Source organism: Anoplolepis gracilipes, chromosome 8 (genome assembly GCF_047496725.1).
Source record: "Anoplolepis gracilipes chromosome 8, ASM4749672v1, whole genome shotgun sequence".
Taxonomy (NCBI): domain Eukaryota; kingdom Metazoa; phylum Arthropoda; class Insecta; order Hymenoptera; family Formicidae; genus Anoplolepis; species Anoplolepis gracilipes.
The window spans coordinates 2,413,046-2,431,094 of record NC_132977.1 but is presented as its reverse complement, the minus strand read 5'-3'; the positions used below and the strand labels follow the sequence as shown (position 1 = coordinate 2,431,094).

Sequence of the window (18,049 nt, the reverse complement as noted above, 5' to 3'; positions counted from 1 at the left end):
CTAGCCAATAGAAATACGGGCTTTTAGTAGAGACTCTCTAATAAGAATTGTGTCATATGATATTCATTTTTGATTGGTCCTCTAAATCTGGGCAACTCCCGCTCATATTTGAATCATATTAATCTAACCATTAATATAAACACATTATATTTCAGCAACACAAATAAAAAATAAATGTTTCAGAAGAACTAAAAATATGATTTTTTATTATAAATTTTTAAAAATATAAATTGACAATTTATAATATGATCAGCATTTAATTTCGCAAATTCAACATTTAGAAATAATGTCCAATTTAAAAAATTACTATAATATTAAAATATTTTTCTAACTTTATAAATACTTTTTTCTATTTTCTAAATTTTTATGTATATTTTTTTCCGTAGAACGCCATGAAGAATAAGCATGCGTGATGCGTCAGAAGGGGTTAGGTTAAAGAGAGAGATAGTAAAGTATATATATTCTTCTTTTTCGCAGAATTTTGCCCAGATCGCCTTATGGAAAGACCTTTATTAAAGGGTCTCTAGACTTTAATACATTGTAATGGCCAACAAAGTTTACAAAACCTAGAGCGAGCACGTGGCCGAAGTTGTTCTGTCACAGATCTGACATTTATTTACAAAAAAAAGGAGAAGAAAGAATTTAACTTGAGAAATATATTTATTTTGACAAATTTCTGTTGAAAAATTTCAGTTATTTTATTATCTGCCTTAAATATGGCAATTGATCTAGGATTTGTGGAAACATGCGAATCGTGGGAACTATCAAGTAGATTCTTTCCCAGTAAAGTGGGCGGTAAGCCGGCTTGGCTCGATTTAAAAAATATTCCCGGAAAAAGTGACCTAGAATGCGAATATTGCAACGATGTTTGCGTATTTTTATGCCAAATCTACGCACCGTACGAGGAAAACGCTTATGCATTTCACAGAACTATATATATTTTTGTATGTAAAAACACAGATTGCTGTAGACCAAATCAGAATGGAAATTTCAAAGTTTTTCGATCGCAATTGAGTAGAACCAATATGTTCTATCCGTCTGAACCACCTGTTGAACAAAAGGACTGGAGGACAGACATTGGCAAGTATCATAATACAATAAAATTTATCTATTTCCCAATGACTTTTGTGTGGAACAATATGAAATAATCTCGTATATTTCTTTGTCATCAGATGTGTCGCAATGGACAAAAACATGTTGCATATGTGGGATTGCAGCACCAAGTCATTGTGGCAAATGTAAAGTTGTCAATTATTGCTGCCGTGCACATCAAGTATATGACTGGAAGAATGGGCATAAAAATACATGTGGTACTGAAGCAAATAATGACAAGAATTTCTTGTTTCCTGAATACGAGATTGTAATAGAGAGCGACGATGTTACAAAAGATAATACTGCACAAGATGATTTTAAAAACGAACAGAAGGAGATGGAAAAGTATAATGCCATGATCCAAAATGGCAAAGCTGGAAGTCTTCAGCATGAAGATATTAATGATGATCTACTAGAGATAGTTAATGAAAAAGATGAAGTATTTGTAGAGTTTCGTATGAAAATCGATAATTACCCAGATCAGATTTTAAGGTATATATTATTTTAGATAAATTTGAGAAATTTGTAGTAACAATCTGTATTCTAATCTGTATTTATTTAATAGATACGATAGGGGAGGAAAAGTTTTATATATATCGCAACATAACCAGATAATAGATGCACCAAAATGTCCAGAATGCAATGGCAATAGACAGTTTGAATTTCAAGTATGTAGAATTTACTTATATAATGTATATTGGAATCTAAAATAATGATTTAAAATTTATATTGAAATCCAATTGTATACATATATTTTTAACTGTTTTATGTGTGTGTGTGTGTTTATTGTCCATACTATTATATGAAACAATTTACAGATAATGCCACAGCTATTAAATTTCCTAGGCTTAAAAGACTTTGTCAAGTGCCTTGATTGGGGAATATTAGCAGTTTTCACATGTAAACAATCTTGCACATCTAATGGTAAGTATTTAAGAGAATATATATGGAAGCAAGATATTGTACAAAAAGAAACCGATTCAAAAATAAATTATGAAACATGAATATCGTTTCTTGCTTATTTGATATGCATTTAAAACCAATTTTTTAAAAAAATATTACACTTAGACATCTTACATTTTAATTATGAATTGTTCTATTTTTTTTGTCAAAAGTTAATTTGTTAGGCAAATAAAGGATGTTATAAAATAGGAATAAAATAAATCTTGATTAACAATACATAATTGAGATTCTTGCTACTTTGTATTGAATTGTAATTGCAGTAAGAATATGTAGGAGCCTTAAAGATATTAACAAGATTGATAAATAGATATAGTTTATTCTTTTTATATAAAAATGCAATATAAAGACAGTTCAATGAAAAATGTTCCCTGAGACATTATCACAAAATGCACTCTAAGAACCACATTACTTTCAATGATAATATATGTTATAAATAGTTAAAGGTTGCAACAATTAACTATGATTATCTAACTACCAAAATATATAAAATAAAATCATGTATCACAAAATTGCGACATAATAGACTTACGTTTTGGACAATAAAATGACTATTTATGAATATATCACTGAAAGTTTTCTTATACATTATCCTATAACTATAAAAATTCTTAAATGTATATTAAATGTAAGAGAATAATCAAGTAATAATTGCGCATACAAATGTGTGTTAAAATAAAAAAGCAAATATAAAATTCAGCTATCTAACTAAATATTCAAATGTATAAAGAACATATATGATCAATAGAATATAATACAAGATTTATATTACCATTTATATGAAAGTCATTCATAATTCATGGCGTTTATTTGAAAGTGTAGATTAAATTACTAAAATATTAAAAAAAAAAAAAAAAAAAAAAATTCTACAATTTATCAAATCTTCGTAATTTCTAAAAAATATGAATAACACTGCAAATTGATATTGCAATATATAATACTGTGCAGTATTTTACAATACTATATAATATTTTATCATAATCAGAATGAATATTACAAGTAGTTAAGAAAAGTTTCATCATTCCGAAATATTTGTAGCATTAAATTATTAATCTATTATTAAACAAATCGTAAAATACATTGATCTTTATCATGATTGGTCAGAAGTTAAAAAAAGATAATTCTGGATAATATTATCTTTTTTTCAGCTTATTTATGCAACGATTACGCAATATCGATGCACTTTCTTTACAATATTGTTTAAAACGTCTAAGCAATAAAATTGGCACAGCCTTTGTTAAATTGTGGGAAAGATCGAACGGATCTTGCACACACATAGATGAATCAATACGGAAGTATTCCGGTTTCGCCTTCTTTAATTGTTTAACATAGAGTGCCATGGTATCCGGTAAAGCCGATGATGTCATTTCATGAGTAAAGATTTCCTTACGACATGTCACGCCTAACAACGGACATATAACATCATGCTTGTAATCAAAGCGTCCATAATATTCAAAAAATCCTAGTAACAATTCATCTATTGATAATTCAGGTACGTCGATAGGAACATTATTACCAACTCCAGTTTCCCAGCCTAAAATACATAACAAGATGTATATATCAAGTCTACATTATGTGCTATAAACATTGAAAAAAGAATGTAGAATTATAATTTATTATTGTAAAACAAACAAGTCTAATCTCTCTTTTCTCATCAAACAGATTTCATATAAATTATATGGATATATTATAATTCTAAATGAATTACTCAACTTACCAGATACAATTTTTGAGTGATTATGGCTTTTTATTAAAGCAGCAACACTCGGTATTTTATATTTAACTTGTAAATAAAAGATTACTAGCCAAGTGAGAGCATAGCTTGTTATTCCATCAGAACCAACCAAATTTCCCAACAAGGTCCACTTTTTCAGAAACAAAATTAATTTTCGACAAGGTAGATACGCATTGAAGGACCTGCAAGTTTAACATTTTATTAACAATAAGTTTATTTTATATAAGTATCAAACATTCTTTTTAAAATACTTTTCATACCTGATAAGTTTAGAATTTTCCACTGAAAGGCCGTTTGTAAATGAGATATCGCATTGTAATCCTGTTCGTCTATGGTTTAGTCTTATTATGGGTGTCCTGCTTCTGTCCAAAGTTAATTCTATTTCCCAATTCTCACCATCAGTAGACAAATAGTTTTGAATTTCTTTACTCCTGCTCCTAATTAATTTAGCCTCACATTCATCACCTAGTACAGAAAATTCTTTTTATAATTTTTTCTTTTATATCAGAACTATTTTTTATAAACAATTTTTTATTGTGTGTGTGTGTGTGTGTGAATGTTTTACGATATGTGTGTGTGCGTGTATGTATCTAAAAAAAAAATATATAAAATAAATAAAATTACCGAAATTAAGGTATATGTCGATATCACTATTGGACAATGCTAAACCAGTAACTCTTGATCCAAATATACACACTTCTATATGTTGAGTTTCGAAAATATTTTTTAAATCGTCCACGAGTGTAGTTGCTCTCTCATCATTTAATACCTCATTTGATAATTGAAATAGATAATCAACAGTGCTGTTGATATGTTCTAATAATTCTTGCAGAGATTTGGGTAGTGATGTAACTGCCAAATCTTTAGTTTTTGCTAAATATTGATGTGTCTGGTCTCGGCAGTGTTGTAAATAAGAGTAAGTTGGGGTTTTATACCACAAAGTGGCACATGTTATACAAAAATCAAACTTTGAACTATCCTTTATACTTTGAACTGCACTATGTTTTACGACAAGATGTTCCAAAAATTCTATCTTTATTTTGAATCTTATATTACAATAGACACAAGCAAAGTATTGGATATTGTACCATAAAGTATTGGAATCTTGTAGTATACACTCAATATCTTTGAGTACCTTTCTACGATTCCTCCGATGTATAGGATAAGCCATATGTTCCTCAATCCAGAATTCACCATGATTCACCCACTTTTCTTTTTTGTTACAAGCGTAACATTTCAAGCTCGTATACTCTATCTTAATTAATTCTTTCAGTAATCTTAGCCTCTGCTCTTCGCTGTTTTTCTGCAGCTGTGTAAGCTGTGTAGTATGTTTTTCGCAACAAATATGTTCGTACAGTGTATGTATATTCTTTGAGTGTGTAACATTACATACAAGACAATGCAGCATATTTTTGCATTCCAAAGTATAAAATGATAAATTTAATTTAATCTCCTTCAACTTGTTCCGACTATAAGTAAACATAATTTCCTCAAAATCTAGACATGTTTTCAAATAACATCTATTATAACGATCCAAGGCACGTTTTCTCTTATATGGTAAATTATTTATATCTTCATTTCTTGGTAGTAGATCTCTAATTAATCTATTAATGTCTAAGGATATGTCAGAAGGCATGAATAAGCCAGAACTTTCTCCACTTTGAGATACCTTATCCTGGCTACTAGTATTTGCTTTAGCTATTACGTCGCTATTATTCTCAATACATTGCGCTACCTGTGTTTTATTAATATTATGTTCTTCCAATGTATCATCAGTACAAACTGAAGATACAGCTGCTTGCGTTTCATTTATATCAGGTTTTTTTGTTGTACGTATGTTATGTATATGATTATATGTGAGCAAAATATTTTGATAATTTGTCAAGTGTCTTTTTTTTGCACTTAAATGATTAAATACATCTTGGGCAGTTTTAAATTTCTGTTTACAGGCAATGCAAATATAAACAAATTTATTCTTCAAATCTTGTGAACTTGTACTAAAAGATGCAAAATGATTTTTAATATACATCACAGGTTGCTCCATGATTTGTACAGTGTCGCCATTATTCTCAAAAGAAATTAGACTTAAAAATTCGAAAAGTTCAAAAAAGCTTTCTATATTTTCAGAGCACCATTTTTGTCTTCTAGTTAACAAATTAATATTTTCTTTATGTTGACATTTAGAAAAGTGAGATTCTAACCCTGATACGCCATGTATTATCTTATTGCAGAATGAGCATTTAAACATTGGATAATACTTAGAAATATCAATTTTAATTTTTTTTTCATTCATACACAAACCCAAATCATAAATGTATTTCAGAGAAGACATCATACTTTTTTTATGTACTGTCAACTCATGATTTATTATATCATTTTTTATCACTATATTACATTGGTCGCAAGTATATTTTGATGTAGTTTTTGTGTATTCTGGCCACATCGTTCCATCTAATTTTCTACTATTTAATTGCAATGGCTTAATAGTATTTCTGTTTTTTTCCAATTTTATGACGTATGTTGCTTCTTGATTGAAAATGTTTAATTTAGATATGGTAGAACAATGCTTCTTACTTCCTATATGTGCCTCCATAACATGTTTATGGTTAAAGTAATCACACAAACTACAGAAATGCATATTTATGCACCTTTCAACTTGCAAAACATTATTGCTATTATCATCCTTCTCACAAGATTCAAGAGAAGCTGTTTCTTCTTTCTCTTCTGTGTCAGAGCCATTTGTTAAGTTAGCTTTTGTCAATTTATTTTCACATTTTGATTTATTTGTAAGTTCTGTTTGAGTCTGAGTTTTTACATTAACAGAAGCATTATCATTTATATTTTTATTTGAGTTTTGTTGTTTATTTAGTAAAGTTTTTAGTTGAGTATTGCATATACATGTTTGGTGTCTTTTTCCTTTCAAATGTTCATTAACGTGTAAAGTGGATATCGAACAATTACACAGTACACAAAAATACTTTGCATCACAGTTTTGCAATATATCTTTCATTTCTATTCCATGATTTAATAATTCTGGTTTAATACTACTTATATATGTTTGGTGCTTTTTCCCTCTCAAATGTTCATCAACATGATCTAAAGTGGCTATTGAACATTTGCACGGTACACAAAAATACTTTGTATTACAATCCTGTGATATATTTTTCAATGCTATTCCGTGATATAATAATTTTTTACATTTTATATCTGATAATTCAATATATTTATCCGAAAAAGTAAAGATTTGATTGCGGATATTTGGATGAATTTCTTGCAAATGTTGTTCTACGTCTGTTAAATTTTTTAACTTGTAACTGCATAGGTAACAATACCATTGTCCGTCGTAATATGTTATATGTCGTGTTAAAAAATGTTTATACATTTTGGCCAGTTCCATGCTATCCATGTTTTTTATGCACATATATATGATAAATAATATCTGTAATTAATAATATAATATAAATTAGATATAGTCTATAATATTAACTATAACTTTTAAAGTTAAACCGATTGTAAATTAGGTTAACTATCTGTTTAGTACCGCTATATCATTATTCGTTTTGATTCATTTAATCACAAGCAATTAGACGAGAATGAATTTAATTTTAATTTGGAGAAATTTAACTTAAGAGAAAGCGCTTCGGATAAATATAAAAATTCAAAGTCGTACCTGAAATTAAGTTCGGACGATAACACATATCACAACCATCCACATCGAGACAAGAGCAAGGAATGCAAAATGCAACGCTCACACATTACAACACAAAAGAATTTCTTTACGTGTGACGTCACTACAATTAAATCGTATTGGTTCGTTGCACACAATGCAAAGGTCATATATATTTTATAAAGTTTTAAAAGTTCCGGGAATCCCTATCTGATATTTCCCTCATCGCTCAATCGTGGCTGAATCATAAGGTTGAATCATATCCCCCGCGATCCGCGATCCGCGATATCAATATAATCATAGAAATAAAATAATATACAGATTGTTCGTAGGAGGCACAAAGGCGAGTTTTCATCGGTTTCACTCTCGTTTCATTTCACTTCGAATTGAAATCAAATCGAAGCTTACGGTAGAAACTATATCAATGATTGGTTAATTTTTTTTAAGGCTTATTTTTACAACGCTACGATACGACCAATGTAGAACCGGCTTAAATATATTGTATTGAATTAATATATATATATATATATATATATATATATATATATATATATAAATATACATAAACCCGTATCAGATAACGTGTATTGAAGATTGAAATTTAAGTCCTTTAGTTAGAAGAAAGAATTTTAGTTCTCTTTGTTCTGATTAATCAATGTGTCTTCAATGCAATCTCATACGAGCTGTATTCAAAAATTATGAAAAATATGTTCATTTAGTCACACTTTTTACATTTAAAATGAATTAAATATACATGTATCACATAATCAGAAAAATTATTAATTTTTTTTTAAACCATTCATAATTTTAACATACATACATATATATATATATATATATATATATATATATATATATATATATATATATAAACATATTTATCTAAATCTGAAATTAAAAATAAGCTTTATAATCTAAATTCTAAATTATTGTTATAAAATAAAAAATCTTATTCAGTTTTCCTACATATTTTTTTTAATATGTACAATATTTATTTAAATGCAAAAAATATATAAAGTTACATTAGCTAAATAAGGATTGAAAGAATATAATAATATACATATATATAATCATACATATATGATAAAATTTTTCTTCGATAATAAGAAAATTAAATTAAAAAACAATGATTTAATAGTAATTTCCATAATAAACTGAATGAACAGAAAAATTTAAGTCATAATCATTTAAATCAATATGTATACATTATTATATATGTATATCTTTAATATGACATTTTTATTTTTTTTAATTATTTTAAATTATTTCCTTTATAATCAAGTCCTTGTAACAAACTATACATGTAATATGACACAGTATAAGTATTATATTTAAAAACTAATTACTAATAAAACTAATAAAATTGATACTTTTAATCAATAAACAAAAGTATCTCATGAAAAAAACATATATATTATATATTTTTTTTTTCATGAGATACTTTTGCAATAATATATCAAGCAAAAACTGATAGTAGTATGAAAAATACCGTATATTTTTCAGGAATTTTGAGAAATTGAATAACAAACAAAATAAGTTTGTCAACAATTATATATCCCTTTATCATAAAAAAACGTAATCTAAAAATCTTTAAATTATACTAACATTGGATGATATCAATATGTAACCAAAATTTTAATACAATTATACAGTATTCATATTGATATAATATCGGTACAATGCTAGTATTATATTAAAATTATATTAATATTATTTTATTAAATATTATATATTAAATCAGTCAGATTAATAAAGATAATTTAATATCGTTAACATTGGCAATGTATATTATACTTCATATTCCAAACAGATATTGATATTCGATACATCTCAGCATTGATAGTTTAGAATATTGATAAATATTGTCAAATAACAACATTAAACAGTAATTACTTTTTATATTGATCTAATTGATTTTTATAATATTTAATAATATTAATATTTAATAAAATAATAAAATAAATATTCATAAAAATCCCTAAATTGTATTATCTTAATATTATATTAATTCATGAAAATAATATGTATATCAAAAGATAATAAAATTGTCATTATGCATTAGTTTAAAAAAATTTGAAGCGATTTTCTTATGAGTTGTCAATTTAATTATCAGTAATCATGAATCAATCATTAGTAATCAAATAAAGATAAAAAAAATGAATCATTAATCAAATAAAGATAAAAAAAAGAAATAAAATTATCAAGTTACATTAAGAGAGATATAAACTTTTTTCATTGACATTTTTTGTATACATATTGATCAAGATGATAATGGTTGCTTCAGGTTCGGAAAAGTCTTCTCTAATATTTTTGCACTGTATTTACAATTGCTTTGAAACTGGTTCAACTTACGATTATTCATCGCTTTTGTAAGATTATGTGATAAATCAAATGGATCTTGCACACATAATGATGATATGGAAAAAATTTGAGACTTCTTTTCCACACAAGCATCACGCATGTAAGCGATATATGGTGCCATCTCTGGTGGTAAACTCGACAGATTGGTAAAGACACTTTTTTTTATCGGCTGACCCAGTAATGGACAGATCACATGGGTTTTGTATGTAAAATTTGCATAAAACATAAAAAATCCAAATAAAAGTTCTTCGAAAGTGTGATTTATCCTTTTAACAGGAAAATCGTAGCTTACACCAACTTCCCAACCTAAATAAAAAAAAAAAAAAAAAAAAAAATATAAGTATACTGAGTATATGTAACAAATATATTAATTAGTAAAATAATTCTTATGTTTCACAACTTGGTTAGTAAGAGTTAACAATTTAATTTATTAAAATCAAATTAAATTTTGAACAAAATTTATGACGTTTTATATATATATATAAAATATATATGTATATATTTAACCACTTACCACCGATTCGCCATGAACTATTTTTCAATTTTATTAGTTGTGAGATACTGGGAAATACTAATAGAGTTTGCAGATAAAAAATAACACACCATGTGAGAGCATAACTTGTTATAAGATTTGAGTGTAATAAACCACAGCTGTTCAACCATTTTTTAAGAAATAAAACCATTTTTCGACATGGTGAAAAAGCATGATTAAAACACCTTAGAAGAAAATAATTTTCTTTTTATTTACAGTACATAAATACAACATACGATTAAAGAAATTTTTGTTGAATTAGATTACATTAGGTGAAAGCAAAAGACTTACTTAATTAATTTTGTATTTTCCACTGCTAACCCATTTGTAACTGAAATGTCACAAATAAATTTTGAGGGAATATGTTGCACTTTTATAATTGGCGTCCTACTATTCAATATCATTTCTTGTATCTTCCACATTGTTTTATTAAGAGATAAATAATTAACAATAAATGTTAAAAGATTCTGACAATCCTGATGTGATAATTTTTTTCCATATATATCATCTGTATTATATAAAATAGAATTAAAATTATTGGATAACAAATATGTTTAATTTACAATACAGAAAAAAAAATAGAGAAAGAATAAAGATTTAGAAAAAGTATTGGCAAAAACAAGTTGTCATATGTGCTACACATTTCAAACAGGTAAAAGTTTAAAGTAGTTAAAATTTTGTTTGTAATTTTTTCCAAAATTATTATTATTTTTAATATTCCAAAATTATATGGATATATGTACGATCTATATATATATATTTTTGTTTTAAATACCAGTTTTATATATATATTAAAATGATTGAAATAGATTTTGCATAGTAAATAATTTATTTTAAAAAAATTTATTATATGTAAATAGAGAGTAATAATAAAGTTATATTAAAATGTTAATATTCCTAATTTGTAGCAAATGAAATAGTACATATAGTCTGTTTTTAAGTTTTAATATTTGAATGAAATTAATATTTGGATATAAATCAATATACATATATAGACAAAGATGCAATATATAAATTACATTATAGATTAAGATTGAACTTACCATAATCAAGGAAGATGTCAATGTCACTGTTAGAAAAAGCTAAGTCTGAAATTCTGGATCCAAAAGGATAAGCCTTTACATTTGGCAAACTTTTTTGTACGTCAGTTATCAAGTCCCACAATATATAACCAATTATTTGATCGTTACATACACTATTGGACTGTGCAAGCAAAGTTTCAGCATTCTTGTTACACATAACTAAGAGTTGAAATACTTCTTCAGACAAATTATCAAACTCCACACCGTATGTTATTTTGCGTTTGTGTTCGCTCTGCTCACAATGTCGTTCGTACATATCGGAATGTCCGAACCATAAGAGTAGGCATACACCGCAATAATGAAATTTAAATATCTCTGCATAATCGGCAATTTCAGCTAATCGTGACGTGTGATAAGATACACGTAAATGTTTGGTGAAATAGATTTCCGACTTGTTTTCGTATTTACAAAATTCGCAACAATACTTCTTGGCGTTATACATGTTTCGGAAACGATATTTTACGTCTCCCAGTATCTTCTTCACCGGCCATTTCCAAGATACCTTGAAATTCTGATGCAGGCTACTTGATATATGTTCATCTATCAACAGGTCGTCATTCTGCAACTTACTAACAAAATTCATACTATCGCATAACAAACATTCAATAACATCACCTTTGCTCCTCATGTATTCTCGTGCCAATCCTAACTTACTAAAACGTTTTCCAGCCTTCAAACATTTCTTATCGTCCTCTATCATCCGGGACAATAGCTTAACATGATCGTCTGATTTGATATGTTTACTAAGAATTTTCTGCAAACTGCGTTTGTTTGGAATTTGAAAAGTTGTATCACATACTAAGCAGTAAGTTTTCTTTTCATTGGTGCATTGAAACAAATATATATTGAGAGCAAACGTTTGGATTATCGCGTGATTTGCTTCGTGGAATTCGTAATCGATATCAAAAAACATTAATTCTGAACTTTGTAAAGCAGAAATATCTTTGTCATTCGTATCCTGCGTGCTTTCATGTTTCACAGCATTAATATTTGGTAAATTGACAATCTTTGGTGAATCATTATTGCAATTATTAAGTTGCGTAGAATGAGTTTCGTTCTCCAAAATATCTCTTTTTAAGTCAGTTTGCTTGTCATTTTTTTGTGGAAAATTGCACACTTTTCTATTTCTCTTCTTCTTCTCTTCTTCGCAGCAAGCTATCTTAATGTCTTCTGTTGATGAGCTTAGAGTAGAGATACTCGTGTTATCATTATCAAGCTCCACACCGTATGTTATTTTGCGTTTGTGTTCGCTCTGCTCACAATGTCGTTCGTACATATCGGAATGTCCGAACCATAAGAGTAGACATGCACCACAATAATGAAATTTAAATATCTCTGCATAATCGGCAATTTCAGCTAATCGTGACGTGTGATAAGATACACGTAAATGTTTGGTGAAATAGATTTCCGACTTGTTTTCGTACTTACAAAATTCGCAACAATACTTCTTGGCGTTATACATGTTTCGGAAACGATATTTTACGTCTCCCAGTATCTTCTTCACCGGCCATTTCCAGGATACCTTGAAATTCTGATGCAGGCTACTTGATATATGTTCATCTATCAACAGGTCGTCATTCTGCAACTTACTAACAAAATTCATACTATCGCATAACAAACATTCAATAACATCACCTTTGCTCCTCATGTATTCTCGTGCCAATCCTAACTTACTAAAACGTTTTCCAGCCTTCAAACATTTCTTATCGTCCTCTATCATCTGGGACAATAGCTTAACATGATCGTCTGATTTGATATGTTTACTAAGAATTTTCTGCAAACTGCGTTTGTTTGGAATTTGAAAAGTTGTATCACATACTAAGCAGTAAGTTTTCTTTTCATTGGTGCATTGAAACAAATATATATTGAGAGCAAACGTTTGGATTATCGCGTGATTTGCTTCGTGGAATTCGTAATCGATATCAAAAAACATTAATTCTGAACTTTGCAAAGCAGAAATATCTTTGTCATTCGTATCCTGCGTGCTTTCATGTTTCACAGCATTAATATTTGGTAAACTGACAATCTTTGGTGAATCATTATTGCAATTATTAAGTTGCGTAGAATGAGTTTCGTTCTCCAAAATATCTCTTTTTAAGTCAGTTTGCTTGTCATTTTTTTGTGGAAAATTGCACACTTTTCTATTTCTCTTCTTCTTCTCTTCTTCGCAGCAAGCTATCTTAATGTCTTCTGTTGATGAGCTTAGAGTAGAGATACTCGTGTTATCATTGGCATCCCTCACATCATGTTTTGCAATATTTGGAAAATGAAATAGCCGTGGTAAAGCAAAAATGTCATTCATATCATCAACAAACAAAGTGTTAGTTTTATCAATCAAGTTATCTATTTCTGTTTGTTTGTCATCCTGTCGCAAAGAATTGGATGTCTCTCCACTTGTTCTTTTCTTCTTCTTCGTACCAGGAACTTTTTGAATATCTTCTTTTAATAAATTACCTAAAGTACGAGTATTTTTGTCTATCCTATTATCTATTCTCTTATTTTCTTTAACACTAATACTTGATAAATCTGCTGTTTTTGGCAAAATAGAATTATTAGTGCATTCTTCATTACTGAGGTGCAAACTGTGAGAATTATTTGATTCAATCGTATCTATATTAGTCTGCTTCTGCTTATATATTTGTCCGTAAAAGTTCTTCTTTCCTTGTACAATGACACCGGATGCCACTACTTTCTTTAGTTTCGTTTGTCTTCTAACATTAGGAATGTAATGAATGCTCTGCTTGGGCCTATTATATATTACGCCGTTTTGATCATCAGATAGATCTAATGCTGTCAAATTTTGTTCCACAGATGCGTTTGATGAAAGACTATTGCAAAACATAGTTTTGCTACACGTGTCATCTGAGCTGACATTGTCGCGTTGATGAACGAGGTGCTCCTGCGCGCGCAGGAATGCCTCACAGTAGGATCCCGGAACAGGCTTGGTAAAAGGATAGACATTTTTAATACCAGAACTTTTTCCTGTCTGCCAGCGATCCGAGTACATTTTTATAAGAGCGATCTGTATTACGAACAGTTATCGGCTCTTGTGGCTCGGCCCTGCAGTTTTAGCTATTTAATAAACTCAGTGAACTTTGAGATTTAGTTTTTCCTAAATCTTCCTTCCTCTTTGTGATCTCCGAATTATTAAGAGGCTTTTTTTTTATTTTAATATTCTCTTTACGTTTTTATCTGTTTTGCTGATGTGTATATATCAACTTAAATATCACTTGATATAAAACAGAAAAAAAACGTGGATAACACACAACACACACTTCATTAACTATCATAACCTTGATGAAAGCGCAGAAAGAAATCTGAAAATGACTATGCTACATACGGTTTCTTGCTCTTTCCTTGCAGCACACTAGCGCCAACTAGGTTCATTTTAAAGTGGGTAGAACTGCGTAGCTAAATCTACTTTTCGGTGTTATGGTAAAATGACCGGATGGTTTATGTCCGTACTAGATTTATAATTGTAAATATGACAACCTTTTTTATATTGGTTTCGGATATTTTCGTGTAATAAATTATTTTGTTATAATAATTATTAAATTACAAATTATAATTTGTATTAAATTTTTATTATCATATTTTTAATTAATTAAATATTATACTTTATAATATATATTTGTAATATAATTAATTCTACATGTAACATATATAATACATATTTGTGTATATAAATAATGTATTACAATAATATGAGGCTTCTCTTAAAAAAAAAATGCATTTTCAGAAACATGTGGGTTTGTAATGGATATACTGGCTCTTTATGGGTAGTCCTACACTCCCCCGCGAATCGATGGGAGGTGCGTAATGAATTTTCCCCTTTAACAAAAAAAAAAAAAAAAAAATAAATTATAATCTAAGAACTCAAAAAGATGGATATATATGTACGTTGGACAGGAATTTTAATTTTTTATCGTCAGTATTTAATTTATAAAGGATTTTAGAAGGATTTTATTAATAGATATAATTATCTAATAATTAACAATATAATATTTTATTATATATATATATAATAACTAATAACCTACGGATTGTTTAATTAATTTTTCATTTAATTATTCATTATTTGCTATTATTAAATTATTTCATTTATTATTCAAAATCTTACATTTTTATATCTTTTTCTCTTAAAAATAAATTTAATTTTATACTTTCAAATTTTATTTTATTTTATGAAATTTTCTAACTTGAAAATTTATTTTATTAAATTAAATTTTATTTTCTCTTTTAACAGATTCTAATAGCTCTAGAATAGACCTCAAACCAGCAAAAACTCGTAATGAAGCAATTTGGGGAGTCCTAATTGAAAATTCATAATAACATAAGATTTGGAAACTCTCGCGATCTCATATATCTCTTCCACGCATTTTGGCCACTATTGACCACGCACTTTTCAATCCAGTTGAACCTACTTTTATTGCTTCTGGCTAATATACTCATTTTGACTTGAGTTCTACGAGCTAAGGGTCGAGAAAGAAGAACAATAATCCTTTAATTACAAAAATAGAAAAATAATCCTTTTTATTGCCGATTAATAATTATCGTCGACAAATAAGACTACTTTTATTCAACGACGTTTAAAATCGCAAGATATTACGATCGTTATAATCGTTACGATAGTGCGATCATTTTTTAGACACCGTACGTTGTTCAGTCCTCAAAAGTCGCAAAATACAAATACAAAACACAAATAATAAAATATATATTTAGTATATATATTAGCATGCATCTAAAGCCTCTGTCGGCGGGACATTAAAGATCTGTAGCTTTAAAACTATTTTATAAAACTCATATTTATATATAATTGAAATAAATATTTCACGTGTATCATGCATAAAATTGCAATAAATACCATGCATTTTTATTTTAAAAATATTTTTCCTTTTCTTTCAATTTTTATATGTATACAAATAGTATATCTAGTTTAACAAAAGTTAAAAAAATGAAAAATATAATATAAAATATTTTCTTGGAATATAATAGGTACAAAAAGAAATTTTTTACAATTTAGAATTTACAATTTAGATCAGAGTCCGCTATGCACGCGGCTATTCCACCGTCCGAGGGTTAAAGCAACAGATTTATCTACAAATCTATAAATCTATCTACACAATCTACAAATCCGTTGCTTCAAAATAAAAGTTTGCCACTCACCGACAATGATGCGCAACAGCGGAGTTATTGATATTGAAGCTACGTTGTCTGTAATATACAAATATAAAGTCCAAATTATAGCAGCATTTAAAATAATTCATATTCAAGAAATTATTATTGTACTCACCAAATTTCATATTCGATGTGTACAATAAGTAGGTAAATATAAAATACTTTTATAAATTCTAAAAAAACTATTTTTTAAATAAAAACTTAAAAAAGATTTATTTAAGAGTTTTTCTCTCTGAATATCTCTCTTGTTAAAATCATTTAAATAAATAAATCAAATTAATTCGTGTACATTTATAATAATTAATATACAAATAATAATACTTACCCTAGGGATGCTCCGCCGGTGCAGGATGCTTCTCCTAGGCCTCCTCATCCTCTCAGATGTCAGGGTTGTCAGGAACTTTGTTTTACACGCGCGATATATTTTTTTAAATTTGTTTAATTTGTTATTGTTAAATCGCACAATATCTTATACCGTACAAAAGTAAAAACGCGCGATAGTTTGACGGCACTTCCGCATTTTTACGCGCGATACTTTGACGGCACTCCCGAATTTCGGAACGATCGAAAATCCCATGATTATCGAGCGTTAGCTCAATATTAATTGCGCGTTCATGTATCTCTTTATACTGAATCATACGTCTACCTACGCGGTCGGCATTCACCTTAGCTGCGATACTGAAGCGTGTAAACGTTATTGCCCAGTGAGAAATGACGATAATTGAAAAAACGCCGACAAACGACATCGATTGGACATCTTCAATCAATCATTTTTCACTGGAAAGCAACGCTGAGAGAATTCCATTTCGTCGGCATCAGATACGATTCTCGACACCAATTTCGTGATCAAAATCAGGATATTAAATGAACGGAAACACGACCGCGATCGCGACGAACCCGAGATGACAAATATAAACAATAGCGCGCTATATCTCATCGAGGCCGAATGTTATTATCTTATTTACGGATTTCGAAATCCTTTTAGACATATTTTAACTTTTAACATGTTAAGTTTTATTTAATATTGTTATCGTATATTATCGTCGCGCGAAACGCGTTTACGGCGCGTTCGATCTCGAGATGACCGGACACGAGACGCACGTGCCGGCGCTGGAGTAAAAGCACGTGCGCACCGTACGCCCGCCGGACTCTTAATGAATGGCTCACGGCTGTCGCTTGTCACGTACGCGGCGTTCTCCCCTCTCTTACTACGGAATGCGTGACGTCAAGGAGAAGGTCGAGTATGCTCTCTCTCTCTCTCTCTCTCTCCCTCTCTCTCTCTTTCTCTCTCTCTCTCGCTCTCTCTCGCTCTCTCTCGCTCTCTTTTTCCTCGCGCCAGACAATAACAAATACGTATTATACTATGTGATAAAATTTGACGCACTAAAATATGTACATCAAGTGATTCCAAACTACATTAAATTCCTCAATTAAAATAATAT

At 28.9% G+C, this 18,049-nt stretch overlaps 2 protein-coding genes and 1 long non-coding RNA gene across 6 annotated transcripts; 1 reads left to right on the top strand and 2 right to left on the bottom strand.

Moving 5' to 3' along the window:
• Positions 1-383: 383 nt before the first annotated feature.
• Positions 384-16,555, top strand: Zfrp8 (Zinc finger protein RP-8). 4 transcript variants are annotated; one of them, XM_072897917.1, is made up of 5 exons: positions 384-1,080; positions 1,173-1,584; positions 1,658-1,760; positions 1,911-2,016; positions 16,467-16,555. In XM_072897917.1, exons 1-5 carry the CDS (start codon positions 717-719, stop codon positions 16,538-16,540), a joined length of 1,059 nt encoding a protein of 352 aa, XP_072754018.1. In that variant the 5' UTR covers positions 384-716; the 3' UTR covers positions 16,541-16,555. The 4 variants fall into 4 exon arrangements, with proteins under 4 accessions (XP_072754018.1, XP_072754017.1, XP_072754019.1 ...); XM_072897916.1 differs by lacking the exon at positions 16,467-16,555 and adding an exon at positions 15,676-15,773; XM_072897918.1 differs by lacking the exon at positions 16,467-16,555 and adding an exon at positions 3,201-3,987.
• Positions 9,438-14,768, bottom strand: LOC140668669 (uncharacterized). The gene is made up of 4 exons (XM_072897885.1): positions 11,391-14,768; positions 10,639-10,855; positions 10,330-10,532; positions 9,438-10,121 (listed from the first exon to the last, which is right to left on the bottom strand). Exons 1-4 carry the CDS (start codon positions 14,434-14,436, stop codon positions 9,715-9,717), a joined length of 3,873 nt encoding a protein of 1,290 aa, XP_072753986.1. The 5' UTR covers positions 14,437-14,768; the 3' UTR covers positions 9,438-9,714.
• On the bottom strand, positions 15,146-17,733 carry LOC140668684 (uncharacterized). Its single transcript, XR_012047208.1, has 3 exons — positions 16,933-17,733; positions 16,596-16,643; positions 15,146-15,260 (listed from the first exon to the last, which is right to left on the bottom strand). It is a non-coding gene; the product is annotated as an uncharacterized lncRNA (long non-coding RNA).
• Between the last annotated feature and the right edge of the window lie 316 nt (positions 17,734-18,049).